General features: G+C 40.9%; 1 protein-coding gene across 6 annotated transcripts in view; it reads left to right on the forward strand.

Annotated features, from left to right (window-relative positions):
- The window catches only part of LOC149318931 (disks large homolog 5-like), a 149,478-nt gene that overhangs the window by 69,678 nt on the left and 64,121 nt on the right, over positions 1 to 15,679 (forward strand). For all 6 annotated transcript variants that reach the window (XM_089510704.1, XM_089510706.1, XM_089510705.1 and 3 more), the window contains 2 exons: positions 3,207 to 3,350; positions 7,779 to 7,962. In XM_089510704.1, coding sequence (XP_089366830.1) covers positions 3,207 to 3,350; positions 7,779 to 7,962 — 328 coding nt within the window. The remainder of the gene's footprint in view (positions 1 to 3,206; positions 3,351 to 7,778; positions 7,963 to 15,679) is intronic.

Raw genomic sequence — 15,679 nt, forward strand, 5'->3', positions numbered from 1 at the left:
GATAACCACATTTTCCAGAACTTGGTCCAGTTTCCTTTTAATGCTGTCCAAGATTGCAACCCCTGCTGCTTGTATAACATCATTATGAGATGTGTGAAGAAGCATTTCCTTTTATCTGTCATGAAACTCCCACTATTTGCCATCAGTGGATGATCCCAGGTTCTAATGTTATGACTGATGGTGGTGGGATTTTCTTCATGTTGAATTTCTCTACATCAGGCATGATTCTATACACATCCGTCTCCCCTTATACACATTTTTTCCGAAGCTAAAACATCCCTAGCCTTTTTTTAGCCTTTCCTGATGAAGCACTTGCTGCACTCCACTGATCAGTTGGGCTACCCTGCCTAGCACTTGTAGCCAGATGGAGGGAGCAACTTCAGGTTAGACAAGAGAGGAAGAGAGTTAGAAGATCAGCTGGATAGCAGAAGGTTAGAATAAGGAGAGGATGGGGAGAGCAAGGTATAGGACAGGGAGTGGAGGACCCAAGGGAGGGGAAGGAAAAGGAGGTTGGGCCAAAGAAGGAAATAAAAGAGAGATACAGGCATGGTCGAGGAGGGTAGCTGGAGATCGAAGGCAAGGTTGGAGTGAAGTTGCCAGAGGAAAAGTGAGAGCAGGAGAGTTAGTCCCATGGAGAGAGGGCCAGACAGCTGCCTTACAATGTGATCATGGACACCCTCGGACAGGAGAACACGAACACATTCAGGGAAGGGATTCCAGAGTGGAAGGTGAGTTGTATGAAATACCTCAGGAGGGACTCCTTCCTGGCTGAGAAGTGGGGAGTCGTGACTCCACTTGGGAAACCTGGAAGGGGCTTGGTGGGATGTGGAAGGATAGTGAGGAGAGCATGACCCTGGTCCTTCAATCATGAAGAATGTGGAACCAGCAGGAAAATGCTTACCCTTCTCTCTGGACATAAATGTGGAAGCACAGGATTAGGGCAGTGGCCTTACGGTGGGACTACCCATGGTAAAGTAAACAAAGTATTAAGTTGAACTGATTGACATATATGTTGAGTTATTAAAGAGTTGTGTTGACAAAGCATACAAGTGTTGTTTGACTCTGTTTGTCGACACAGCATGGAGCCAGTAAGGGGGGGCCAAGGCCCAGCAGTTGACATGGGCATGGCCATAGCACCTTTTCCCATTCTGCTGTCTGTTTTCTGAGGTTCAATGAATAAAACCTTACACAGTATCAAAATATGGCTGTACAGTGCACCCTCAGCTTGCGTGGGGATCTGTCCCCCCCACGTAAGCCGAATTCTGCGCATGCTCAAGCCCCATCGGAACGAATGGGGCTTGTGCATGCAGTGGCGTGGTGGCGCGCAAGTGCCACGGGCGCATGCCCCATTCATTTGCTGCCATATGCATCCCTTACATTGAATTTCACTTGCCATTTTAATGCTTAGTCCCCCATTATGGAGATATCTTTTTGGGTCCCTTCATAATTATTTCATTCTCACAAACCTAAAAAAAAATCCTGTCATCAACACTGACCTCTTTATTACTTCCCTAATCCTAGTAGGCTGCAAGAACAGTGCAACTTGAAATCAGCAATCTTTCCACTTTTCTGGTAGTTAAATACAATTGACTTTGCAAGGCCTTTCCAGTGAACTCCAATTTAAGACTATTTACTCAGGACTAGGTCAAGCATTTTATGAAACTGATATAATGGCCTAAGAGTGTCACTTTATTTAGTGTCACTTCATTGTCAGGAAAGGTTGACAACAATTCAGTCCTGTTGGCTGCTCAGCAAGGAAGAAGGGACAGATGGCAGGATGAGAACTGTCCTTGTTGATCAGGTTGAAAAAAAAAAGTCAGCCGTTCTCATTTGCAGACCTTGCCATTTCCCAACTCAAAGTGAGAATGTGTTTAATATTTTGGTTGGGTATAACATGCTTAAATGAGTGGCTCTTAATGATTGTATAGCTGTTGTGTGATTTGAACCAGTGGTTTAGTGGCTGTGATGGTATTGTTTCAGATCTGTTGGGCTAGAATATCTGTTTCATCAATCTATCCTATGTCTTTCCAGAATTCTCTCTATGAGGTGGATAGTACCCACCCATTGGATTTAGCTTATATCACCAACCTTAATATATTACTCTGCCTGATAGTAGTGCAAAATGTGGTGTTTTGACTTCTTGCATGACTCATGCTGTCTGCAATAAAAAGAGTTTTGTAGCTTATGCCTGTTAGCTTGAATGGAAATGAAAGTTTTTAATTTTGAAAGACTGGCCTTCAGGATCTTGATCTGGAAATAATATTTTTATAGAGCAGGGGTGGGCAATACATGATCCATGAGCTGTTCGTGGGCTCCTCTACCTATATGTTTGGCCCCACAGCCATTATCACCACCAGCAACAAGATTTGTTAGTGGAAGTATTTGAAATCACTGTTTTTGCATAAAATAAGGTGGGTATAGAGTATATGCAGAGACTGCACTTCGTTTTAAAGCAGTATTGTAGAACCCTCCAAGAACTGTTAGTGTCTTAAATTCTGTGTGCACTTTTTGAAACCAAGAAACAGAATTTTTTGCAATCTGAAAGTAGGGTTTGTGGGTTTTTTTGGTCAGTGCCAGCTACAAATTAATATTTAATTGTAAAATGCTAGTAGATGTAGGTTGGCTAAGGTTTGAAGTCAATCTTTTAAACTGTTTACAAATCCTGATGCAGAAGGAACTTGGCTAGGTGAATTGTTGTTAGCATTGGCTCAAACAAATCTTAAATCATTGTTAAGACTGACAATAGAATGTGTGTACATGCATGCTGGAAGGGTTTGTGCTGGGAACTTGTGGCTCTATCCTGATAGCTTTACCATTGTTAAGACATTGGCAGTGTTATGTCAACTCATGGCTATATTTTTGAAAACTGTGTTTAAAAGTATTTCTATTAATTTGGTTTTATGAGTGGTATTGCCGAGTCTTACTTGCATACCTTCCATTGGCTTTGATTTAGATTTCTTGCATGTCAAGGGTTGGACTGGATGGCCCTTGCGGTCTCTTCCAACTCTATGATTCTATGATGCCTTAATAATATTTAGAAATATACAAAACCCCTCCTTGATGTTTCACTGTCCTTGAAAGAGTGCTTAAGTTCTATATTTAGTCAAGGTGTCCCCCCGCCCCACAACTGATACTTAAAATGCATAATAATTCATGCCATTTTAAGGTCAAAAACTCATCTATTAATTGGTACCTCTTTGTGGTAGGCCCAGTCCCAAGCCAAACCATGATTATGAACGATTGAAGATACAGTGTATGAAGGCAATGTCAGACCTACAGTCTCTACAGAACCAACACACGAAGACACTAAAAAGATGTGAAGAAGCTGCCAAGGAGGCTGATTTCTATCAGTAAGTAAAAACTCACAGCATTAAAGTGTCCATGTGTTTTGGTCCTTTCTGCATCCTTGCTATGTGCCAGGTAGATTACTTCAGTTCTTCTCAATGGTCTCTGTGACTCACACATAATGGGATCGCTGCACCTACACAATATAAATTTCAGAGTTTCAAAGCTGTAAAGTTGGTGTTTTGGTGCTAGCCTGCCCCCCTTGCCTAGTATATAACACACCCTAGCATCCCATCCTCTCTTCTTTTTCATCCACTGCAGCAGTAGCATCATCTCAGAGCTGTGATGGTGAACCTATGGCACATGTGCCAGAGATGGCGTGCGATACCATTACACTACACTTGATTAGATGTATGAGGTTTTGTTTCAGTTGGTAGGTTATTATACACATGTTTGAATGTGTAGAAGAATGATATCAGTGTGTGACAATGAACTGAAATACAAAAATTGCATGCAGTGATCATTACCTTAATAGTTGTGTTTAATACTGTGCAGTCATCAAAATGTTTACAGTGAATCATCGTCGTCTTGTGGCTTGAGTGAGAATAAAGTTTTCTTATAAGACTTCATATCCTACAGGAGAGGTATCCGAAGCGTCCGTGGTCCCTGTTATACTGGATCACTTTGAGTTTGTTAGTACCGATGAAGTGGACAAGATCCTCTGAAGTGTTAGGAGGACGACTTGCTCTCTTGATCCCTGTCCCTCATGGTTGACAGCTCAGGGGGGAGATGTGGTGCGACTAATGTTGCATCACATAATCAATACATCTCTAAGTGAGGGTCAGTTTCCATCTAAATTAAAATTAGCAGTGGTTAAACCCCTGCTAAAGAAGCCCTCCTTAGACCCCCTGCTTCATAACAATTATAGACCCATCTCGCTGCTACCTTTCTTGGGGAAGGTGATCGAGAGAGCAGTCGCCTTCCAGCTTCAGTCGATCTTGGACGACACTGATTTTCTGGACCCATTTCAAACCGGCTTCCGGGCAGGCTATGGAGTTGAGACTGCCATGGTCGCCTTAGTTGATGATCTCCGTCTGGGCATGGACAGGGGGAGCGTGTCCCTGTTGGTGCTCTTGGACATATCAGCGGCCTTCGATACCATCGACCATGGTATCCTTCTGGGACGCCTGTGGGAGTTGGGAATTGGGGGCACTGCTTTGCAGTGGTTCCGTTCCTACCTCTCGGGCAGGTCCCAGATGGTGGAGCTGGGGGACTGTCGCTCCGATAGGAGGGCCCTGACATCTGGTGTCCCTCAGGGAGCGATTTTGTCCCCTATGCTATTCAACATTTACATGAAGCCGCTGGGAGAGATCATCCGGAGACATGGAGCGCGGTGTTATCAGTACGCTGATGACACCCAGATAATTTTCTCTATGTCTCCGACTGATGCAGTAACTAAGGATGGCATCTCTCCTCTAGATGCCTGCTTGGCGTCGGTAATGGGCTGGATGAGGGAGAACAAACTCAGCGTGAATCCAGGGAAAACGGAAGTACTGGTGATAGGTTCCCCGGTTTCTGGTGGTGAGATCTGTCACCCGGTCCTGAACGGGGTCACGCTCCCCCTGAAGGACTCGGTGCGCAGCTTGGGAGTACTCCTTGATTCGTCGCTCCAGCTGACTTCTCAGGTGGATGCGACGGTCAGGAGTGCCTGTTATCAGCTTCGGCTGATACGCCAGCTGCGTCCCTACCTGGACCGAAAGGACCTAGAATCTGTTGTACATGCTCTGGTAACCTCTCGATTGGATTTCTGCAACGTGCTCTACATGGGGCAACCCTTGTACCAAACTCGGAAGCTGCAATTGGTGCAGAACATGGCAGCTAGATTGGTCGCTGGTAGCTCCAGGTCGGACCATATAACACCTATTTTAAAAGACCTTCACTGGCTGCCTATTCGCTTCCGAGCTCAATACAAGGTGTTGGTTTTGACCTATAAAGCCCTAAATGGCTTGGGCCCAGGGTACTTGGAGGACCGCCTCTCCCCATATAATCCGCCTCGCACACTCAGAACTTCTGGGACTAAATTGTTGGAGGTCCCTTACACGGACCTCACAGAGGGCTTTTACTACTGCTGCCCCTTCTCTTTGGAATAAGCTCCCTGCAGAGCTTCGTTCCGCCGCCTCATTAGCTGTCTTTAAGAAACAGTTGAAAACATATCTATTCCGGCTGGCCTTCCCATCTTAATTTGTCTGTTTATTTTTCCTGCCCCCGTTTTTTCTCTTTTGACCCTGGATCGATGTAACTTCTTTTGTTTTTCTTCTGCCCCTGACATGTGTATTTTCCTATTTTACTGTTTTCCTGTTTTTTGTAGTAATGTTTTTAACTGCTATATTGAATTTTAACTTTGTATTGAAATGTTTTTATAAATTTTGTAAGCCGCCCTGATCATATCCATGGAAGGGCGGAGTAGAAATAAAATTTATTATTATTATTATTATTTATTATATGTTGCATAGCTCATTAAAGCATGAATCCATCCAGCTACCTGTTGATTAATGACATTCACTCAGATAATGTTTATTCTGCTTTTCACTTTTCAATCTCTTACTTAAACAAGCATAAGGATAATAATGTAAATATTATTGGACATATATACAGTGGGTCCACAGTATTTGCTGGGGTTTGGCTTCAGGAACCTCCATGGATAACAAAATCAGTGGTGATCAAATATATACAGTAATGGCACAGTAAATTGGTGTCCCTTATATAAAACAACAAAATGAAGGTGTTCTTTTTGGAATTGTTTAAATGTGAATATTTTCTAACTGTGATTGGTTGTATCTGTGGATGCAGATCTGTATATGTGGAGGGCCAACTGTATTATTTGTCTGTGTGTGTACTCCTTGCATCTATTGTCGATTCCCACATTTGCTGGTTTCCCTTTTGCAGATTTGATGATTTGCAAATTTGATTCATATATTCTGCCTAAGAATCTCTAGGTCCTCCAAGGCAATTATCTGGTCAGCCTTCAGTTGAAGTTGATCATAAACTCATGCTGGAGGACCTAGAACACTAAAGAAGTGTTCTCTCGGGGAAAAAATAGCATTCAGAATTTATATTGATATTTATTTATATTTGTGTTTTTGCCACTTTCACAGGGTACCCCAACAAATGGCGGGGGCAACTGTAGTTTAGTAGGCTGCAGTTAGTCTTTTGAGCCACAAGATTTGTTAATTAGAATTCCTAAAAGGACATTAGCATCGAGAAAACTATCACAGATGTTCCTCTGTTGTTCTCAGGATTTTATTTTTGATTAAATCATTGGATTCCAAAAACAGCTCATTAAGATAAGTTACATGAATCCCTTGACAGCTGAACTTAATTTACATTTTTTTCTTTCGGTTCACTACAAAGTGTGAAATCAAGCAGATACCCTGTGGAATGGATTTTAAAACTTTTTTTTTTGGCAATAAGTCACATCATCAGACTTTGGCCACAAAGTTCAATGTGACAAAATTCAAGCTTATAATTTGCTGCTTCCCTGGAGCAGATAGCAGTGGCTTGCAGCAAGCACTAGCATAGCCACCTAAGCAACACAGTGATATTGCTCTGTGTGACTACTTCACTTCTAAAGGTTTAGTTTTATTTAGATAATAAAATGCCTTCAATCTGATTTCAATTTCTGCACAAAGTGACATGCAGTTTAACACTGCAAATTACTCATGCTCATCAAGGAATTTTTTTAAAAAAATAAGCAACACTACCTGTTAAGGTTGCCAATGTTTAAAACTGTTCTTGTGCTTTTGAACAGAGACTTGAGATAAAACATGGAATCTTTCTGCTAGAATGTGGGTAAAGGGTAAAATATGTTTGTGCTGAATTTCTACTTGGAAAGTCTTTCGTGTTAGAGGAGCAGGGGCAGCTGCTGTAGATGGCAATCTTAAGATTTTGTTTCGAATCTTCCAAGATAAGAGTATGGAGAACAAAAAGAGAATTTCTGATAATATGGCAGAAACACAGTGCTTCTGCACATTTAAACCATCCTAAAGCTCATGTTTGCTAGGCTGAGGATTTTGCCACAGCCCCTGCGGAGACATTCAAGTGTTCCTCCTAACACAACATTGGGACTGACTGCCCCTGGGCCTCTGTGAACCATAGGTACCGTTTACAAAAGTGAGGTAATTCAGCACAAAGGGCTTCCACAACAGACAACTTCCAGTTAACTACTTCCTCCTTCTTTTCTGTCTCTTCTCCACTTTCTCAATCTCCATGAGCAGTCATTTTGGAATGATGGCCAGTTTTCAGCATTTAGTAAAGTTACTTCTTGGGGCAGCAAGTTCCCAAATTTCCCAGTGGTTCCTACACTTTCATACTGTCTTCAGTTAACAGAATCTTCTAAGTGTGGATGGTTTCCTGTAGTTCTGCTTCTTCTTTTATGGATATTTAATGAAACAATTAATTGTGCCTTTCTTTTGAACCTTTGTTATCTTCACCAGTACATTACACAGTCGTCTGCTGAGTGACCAGTCCCAGCTGAAGGAGGACATGGACACCTTGAAGCGGAAGAACAGTCAGTTGGTACGAGAGCACAATCACCTCCAGCAGTCCTGTGAGGAAATGAAGAGGCTCCACGATGAGGACCAAAAAGAGATAACAGACTTGCGCAGTCAACAACAGCAGGTAGCATGACTCTTTCTTTGCCTGCTGGGTTTATCTGCTAATTTCTTCTCTTTTCACTCCCTGCTCTGCTTTTGTAGGCACTGCAGAGATGTTTCTTTTCCTGCCATTTCTTTAATACACAGAAGTTCTTTTCTTTTCCTTAATTTATGTAGATGATAGAAAATGGATGTGGAGCTCTAGCTGTGTAAATTAGAAAGTCACTTTATAAAAAAAATGTTGCTCCTGATATAGGGGGTTGGTAAATTATTATTTCGGCTTCTTTCATTTCTGTGGTTTCAGTTCAGGGTATTTGGGTTTTTCTCCTTCTTTTAAAGCCTTTGATCACTTTCAGCCCTATGAATATACTGATTTGAAAGGTCTTCAAGAAGGGAGTACAAGATACTAGGATGAGAACCATTTGCTGATGGGAGCTGCACTGAGAAGAAGGAAAGGGTGTGTGTGTGTGTGCGCGCATGGGGGGGGTAATGCTGGATATAGACATTGTATTTGGGTAGTTTGAAGCCTCATGTCAACATATGGAGCTGTGCTTTGTCAGTCTGTATAGCCTTAAAAGCTTTTCAGATATTATTCAACATCTGGCATTTGACATGGGTGTGGATTTGGGCTTTGCACTCTCTTCATCCTTGATTCCTGTTACATTAGGGCAGTGGTTCTCAGACTGTGGGGTGGGATCTCCAGAGGTGGCATGAGGGTTGCTCAAGGTGAGGTGCAAAATGTGGGAGTCCCTGATCCCCCCTCCTCCTCTTCCAAAACTTTTCTAATGTGTAAAATTTACACATGTTGAGTTAAATATTGAATTTACTTAACTAAAACTGTTCTAATTTGAATGATGTTATTTCCCTATAAAATATTAAAATGTGAATATACATAAATGTGCGAATTAAAGTATGCAAACTAAACAAAAATGTTTTAATTCATATACTACATTGAATGGGGGTAGAGCATGACATCCATATTTAGATGTAAAGGGATCACAAGGGTAAAATATTTGAGAACCACTGGCTTAGGGAGAAAACAACTAACTGGTAAATTTCCAACCCATTTTCCACGTTTTTATACCTTGTCACCTAGAACCAGAGAACTACTGTATTGTTAAATCAGAATGATTTGAACATAGTTTGGTTTATTTATGTAGAACCTCAGACCAACATGATAAAGATTTTTTTCTTGCAGACAAAACTGTTGTAAAAGATAAACATATTTTTGAATGTGTCTAATTGTTAGGCTTATCTTGTTCTAAATTTCACTGTAAATCTCATGTACCATTTTGTGATTGAGAAGCAATCTGAAAACAGTATGACATCCACTCTTCACTTTCATTGGGGGGGGGGGTCAAGGAATAATTACAGGAGGATGTGTCTTGATTAAATAGAACATCTTAACAACAAAACAACTAATTCATATAACAAAAGTGAATTCTGTGTAAATAAAATATTTTGGTTGTACTAGTGGGGGAAGTGTCAAACTAATGCTATTTGGTATAACTATTGTGTTCTTTTTTAATCTGCACCACCTGCAAAGCTATGAATGGATGGTGATTTTTTTTAGCTAGGTTAAAAATTTATAAATATTTCATATTCTTGGGGAAATGGTAGAGAAGGAAGAAGACTTGATATTTATGACTATTGTCTTGAACAGGGAGGCTTTCACCTTTTATTATGGCCCGGTTCCCATTTACCTCTTGATTCGATTCCTGCACCGATTCCTGAAACCAGTTCAGCAAACAGAATGGTTCCCACTTTGTTTGCATCAGTTTCAAGAACTGGTGCAGGAAGGGACAGCTGTGGCTTCCCTGCCATGCCTTCCTCCATCCTCCTGGCCATACCAGTAGGTCGGGGTCAGAGGAGAGGCTGGGATGGAAGGAGAGAGGCAGGCTGGGAGGATGGAGGACTGAGGACAGAACAGGCATGGATGTGTGGCCGGGAGGACAGGGAAGCCGCTACCAGTGGGAACCAGGGCAGATTCGAATCTGCCTGATCCCCATTTGGACTGAATCAATTTATTTCTGAATCAATAAATTGATTCATCCCCAAAAAAACCACCCCATTTTACCAGCGTCTTTTTGACGCGGATTAAATGGATAAAAAACATGGTCCCCCTTTCTGAATCACTTTAGCGATTCAAATTAAGTGGGAACCATGGTGGTTTAAACTGCATCATTTGCAATCACAATCCAGTTTAAATCATAGTGGCAACAAGGCCATTGTTACTCCCAATTTCATACTCTTACAACTTTGTGAGTTTGGATGAAATTAGATGCAGAATAACTGGATTACATGGAGTTTACGTGCAAGCCCTATATTTCAACACAATCAGATTATTGCTCAAAAGCTTGGGTTTTCAGCCTTTTGACATCTTATCTTTCTCAAACTAGATGAATAACCTCAGACAGCAAACAGCTTAATTTTCATTAGTGAAGACGGACATGAATTCATCTGCCATGTTCTTACTCCTTAAAGTTGCTTTAATACTTGGACACAGATTGAAACTGAGCCTTATAATCTAATTTGCCCTCGAACTGTGTATACAGTTATAGTTCCAAGTGAAGTCAAACAAGTGATTATGCTTATATAGCAGGTTGTGAATTCATTGTGGAAAGATGTTGATGAATCAGTTTGGTGAAGAAATCTCAAGTTGACTTGGCCAGCCATGCTGAGTGAGAAGATTATCTGTACAGATGGCAGGTGCACTTCAAACTGAGAAAGATTTTTCAAGCTGCTATGGCATCATCTTTCCCTTTTAAGGCAAGCATAAATTGTTCTAGTGTGGAACCTGTTAAGAGCCACCAGGATCCTTTCACACTATACAATTATAGTGCTATGATTTTGCTCTGCAATTGCAACATATATGGAATCCAGGGATTTGCAATTTTGTTGTTTTTGTTGTTTTGTGCCTTCAAGCTATTTCCTACTTACAGCTACCCTAAAGAGATCCTATCACAGGATTTTCTCTGCAAAATTTGTTCAGAGTGGATTTGTCTTTGCCTTCCTCTGAGGCTTAGAGAGTGTGACTTGCCCAACGTCACCCGGTGGATTTCTATGGCTGAGCTAAACCCTGGCCTTCAGAGTCATAGGCTCTGTTTGCAACTTAAGGAGGTGTACTGAGAATTCTTAACAAGAGAGCTCTAGTGCCTTACTAGATGACAAACTCGATCAGCTTCCAGATAATATAGCCATGGCAGATGAAGTGGAATCATAGTTCTATGATTGTGCAGTTGAAAGGGCACTAATCCAGCCTTCAAGTCACCTATCCTTTCTACTTGATTCACCATTGACACCAAAAGCCCAGTTGTGCCATGGGAGGCCTGTATTCAAAAGTGAGGGGAGTAATTATAACCAAATAGATGGGTGGAAACCAACTTGTTATTTTACAGATTAATCAGACCATCAACAAACTAACCAGTAAATATAGTATATTTGAGTTATGTAATACACTACTTATATTGAATGGATTTTTCCCATTTGTGAAGAGAAATGAAGTGGTGGAGAACTGCTTTGCATGCAAAAGATTGTAGACTCCGTCATTGGTATCTTGATGTAGAACGATCTCAAGTAGCAGAACATCTATGCCACAGAGGAAGGTGGCATGGGCCGAGATCATAGATCAAGCAGGGAGAGCAAAAGACCAAACCAGCTACATCTTCATTATCTGAATTGTTTCCCTAGTCTGTCCCACCTCCACAAGCAAGCGGCAGTAGCCCTTCTCTGGGGTTGACAGCTGTCTGGGCAGGGGCGACTTTTGACAATTTACAAAGGGCTAGACTAGAGAATAGCTCCCTGCACCCCACCCAAAAAGAGACTTATATGTGCCTAAACTTTATTACATGTATATCATTAACAAGATGATGCCCAAAGTAAACAATAATGGGCAAAATGTAGGGATTATATTATTCAGTGAAAGGCAGCTCATGTTCCTATATGGCATAGATCTTTGGTTGTCATGGAAATTTTAAAAAAGCCAATCATGGCATTAGAGGTTGGTCTGGGAGTTGTGTATGAAAATCATCCCTTTCATATTCTATCTGAGAGACTGGCTTGTAGATTCAGCAAGAACTGTCTAATTATAAGATGTTGTATTATTTAAGTTCAATGGTGAATACTGTTTGTAAACTGATGTGATCTGCATGTGAGAAAATTCACTAAAACCAAATCAGTCACGACAGAAGAAATCCATGAGATGTGGATATGGTGAACATTTTTCTTGTTATTGTTATGTGTCTTCAGATCATTTCTGATTTAGAACCTTAAGTTTGACCCTAAGGCATAACTATGGTGGAGTATTCTTGGCAAATTTCTTCAGAGGGGTCTTGCTATTACCATCCCTTTTGGGTTTCCCTGATCAGGCCTGAGGTCGTTCTTGTACTAGATAGCATTATGTTCAGGTTTGTAGTTTCAGTTTATTCTTAGATTGAGCACTTCCTACTGGAGGCTCTGGTAGTAGTTGACTAGCAAGATGTTTTTATACATCTGTGTCTCTTTATAACAGCTGTTTTCCTCTTTCCTGGATGCACATCTTGCTCTTGCCATATGTGCTTTGCTATGGAATATTGCAGTGCACTTTATATAGAGTTGTTTTTGAAGATAGTTTAAAAATTGTAGCAGAATTTGGTGCTCCATGTTTCACTGGGATGGGCTGCAGGGAATATATTCCCCCTGTTTGCTTCTGCCTGAGAGAGGGCTTTCATTGGTGAATGCTGAAGGGGAAGGGTTAATAATCTTTCATTTTAGTTGGAAGGTGCCTTTATTTCTCCTCTTCACACTCACTATACTCAGTATTAGAAAAGAGAATCTTCAGTGTATCTCATCAGTAACATGAACCATATTCAAAAAAACAAAGCATATCCAGGTGTAGCCATGTTGGTTGTATGCAAAACACAGTAACATCCAAAATCCACAAAACAGTGATACCTTTATTGGGTCGATCGAATACGCACAAAATATGACATGCAAGCTTTTCGAGCTCCACTGTTTCTTCATCTGGCAAAAGTGTTAAAAATCATATCGGGGGCGGGGGGGGGGGGGGGAGATAGTGACGATGTTGGACCTAAGTGTTTTTATCTAGGCATTGGTCACTTCTCATCTAAATTAATCTCTTCAAAAAGATTCAGGAATGGAAGACAACAACAGTCTGCATTACTGTTGATGACATATTTTAAAGCTTGTTCAAAAAAAGCACAGCAGCTTCCAGTTGCTTAGAAGGACAGAAAGTTTCGATCAGATTCCTTCCACTGAGAGAGATGGCCATTAATTTTCTGTGCAGCAGCTGAGTGACTTATAAGTCTTTTCTGCTCATTTATAAGGCTTGCTGTTACCATGACAGTATTCTTTGGCCTAGCTCAGATTATTTACTCTTCTTCCTGACAGGGAATTGAATGGGAAAACTCCCTCGTCATGTTTTCTCTTCCATTTCTCTACTATTCACCTCATGCCTTGACTTTGTTTCCTTTTTTCATGTGTTTTCCTATCTTTTCCCTTTTCTTTTTGTCCCCTTTCATCCCCCTCTCCTTTCTAAACAAGCAATTTAAAACCTAACTGCTTTGGGAGATTGCTTGGTCTTCATTTTCAATTTACTGATTACAGCCTTGCAAAAAATATTTTGACCACACATTATGTGAAATTGTGTACCAGGAGGTTGTGACCACTGCTTCACATCGTGGAGAAGGGGTATGTTTTCTCTAAAGAATGATTTAAAGGTCTGATGTTGAAGTATATTCAAGATTAAACTTCATCAGACATGACATCATATGAGCAGTTGCCGTTCATTATTGTAAAATTATTTTTAAGTAACTGGTGATAGCATAATTGCAGTTCCTATTCCTGAATAGTTTTGTAGAACCATGGGATAGCCAGAAATCAAGGTGCTCCTGAGAAATAATCATGTGGTCTTAATCTCTGAAAAGGGACATCTTCCTAAATTGTACCCCTATAGATATAAAAACATTAGCTTCATTAGAATATGTACAAAATAGTACAATTATTTAGCTGGTTTTGGGTTCAGATTAAATGCATTTCAGGCAGATTCTTCTGTTTCAACCCAGGTCCACTTTGAAACATGTGAAGAGTTAATTGTAAAAGCTGGGCAGGACATTGAGGGGCTGGTGTATCCCATTCCTTACTCAGTAGTCACACAGCATTTTTCTGTCTGTTGTGTTTATTTCCAGGGCCAGAATCAGTTGGAGCAGGAGATCTAATAATAGAGTATAGTAAGATAAAACAAAGGAGGGGTAGAGATTCAGTTTCCCTCATCACCTTCCCCTTTTAATCTTAAAATGAAACCCATTCCCTGCTCTGCATGTCTTGGTTTTTTTTTAATTGGATTTGTTACTTTTGATGCTTAATTTACTTGTAGGTGCTTTGCAGTCCACAGGTATCTGTTTCTGTAAACGAACAGTCAGTGCATATGGTCCCAGTTAGTCTCAGGTGCATGGAAGACACTGAGCATGTGCTTAGGTTCCCCACTTTCCTAGTATACTTGCTGATCCCCCTACATCACCATCTGTCCATCAGTTGACCAAATCATATGGCAGACTTATACGTATCTAAACTGTTTAAACATTTTGCCTCAGTGTGGACAGCTTGTGATGGCATCAGATGCAAGGCAGACATCCCAGGTGGGTGTGGGCGACGCCTCATCAAGCACAGGCAGTAATTGAGACCATGTTGTTTAATCTAGGGCTCCCCTATAAAACTGGGCAAGTACGGAGTACAAAGTTCCGATTGTACTTATGGCCTGTTACAGCCAGCCAAAATAAAGCTGCTTCGAGTCACAGTGGAGGTATGGTGTTTCAATGATGCTTGCGCCCTAAGAGTCCAGAAGCCACACCAAAGCCACGCTCCAGTCCTTAGGGCTGGAGCATGGCTTTGGTGCAACTTCTGGACTCTTAGGATGCATGCATCATTGAAACGCCATACCTCCACTGTGACTCGAAGCAGCTTTATTTTGGCTGTCTGTAACAGGCCTATGTGTACATTTAAAAGTGTGTGCTGTGTGGATTTGAGAGATGGGTGTCCCTCTGTTCAGTTTCCCCACAGTGTGTTTTAAAGTTGATCTTTTTCCAATTTTCTTACTCTCTGGAAGTATTTTCTGGCTGTTCTCTGGAAATAGTTACTCACTACATGTTCATCTCATGAACCTGACTCTTAAAACAAGTAGTTTACAAATCATTAATGCCTCATTTATTGTCAATTTGTGTTATAGGTTGAGTATTTCTTATCCCGAATTCCAAAATTTCCCAAAATCCAGAATTGTCCACATGGTGGCTGAGATAGTGACACTATTCTTATGGTTTAGTGTACACAAACTTTGTTTCATGCACAAAATTATTAAAACTATTGCATATAAAATTACCTTCTGGTTTTATGTCTAAGGTGTTTACAAAACATGCATACATTTCATGTTTAGACTTGGGTCTCAGCTCCAAAATATTGCATTATGTATATGAAAATATTCCCAAATCTGAAAAATCCAAAACAGTTCTGGTTCCCAAGCATTTTGGAGAAGGGAACGCAACCTGTATCACTTTAACTTAATTTTGAGCTTTATGGGTATTTTGGGGAGATGCAATGGACAATGCAACTGGTATGCCACCTTGTGGTAAACCCAGTTACAATTGCATGGTGTTTAATAAATACATGTGAGGATTTCTGCTTTGTTCTGTTGTGTGCTAAATATAACTTGCTCTATTCCCTAATATTCCCTGGTATTCATGTCAAACCAG

This window comes from Sceloporus occidentalis, unplaced genomic scaffold (assembly GCF_023333645.1).
Source record: "Sceloporus occidentalis isolate IW3139 unplaced genomic scaffold, rSceOcc1.0.p SCAF_2, whole genome shotgun sequence".
NCBI classification, from domain to species: domain Eukaryota; kingdom Metazoa; phylum Chordata; class Lepidosauria; order Squamata; family Phrynosomatidae; genus Sceloporus; species Sceloporus occidentalis.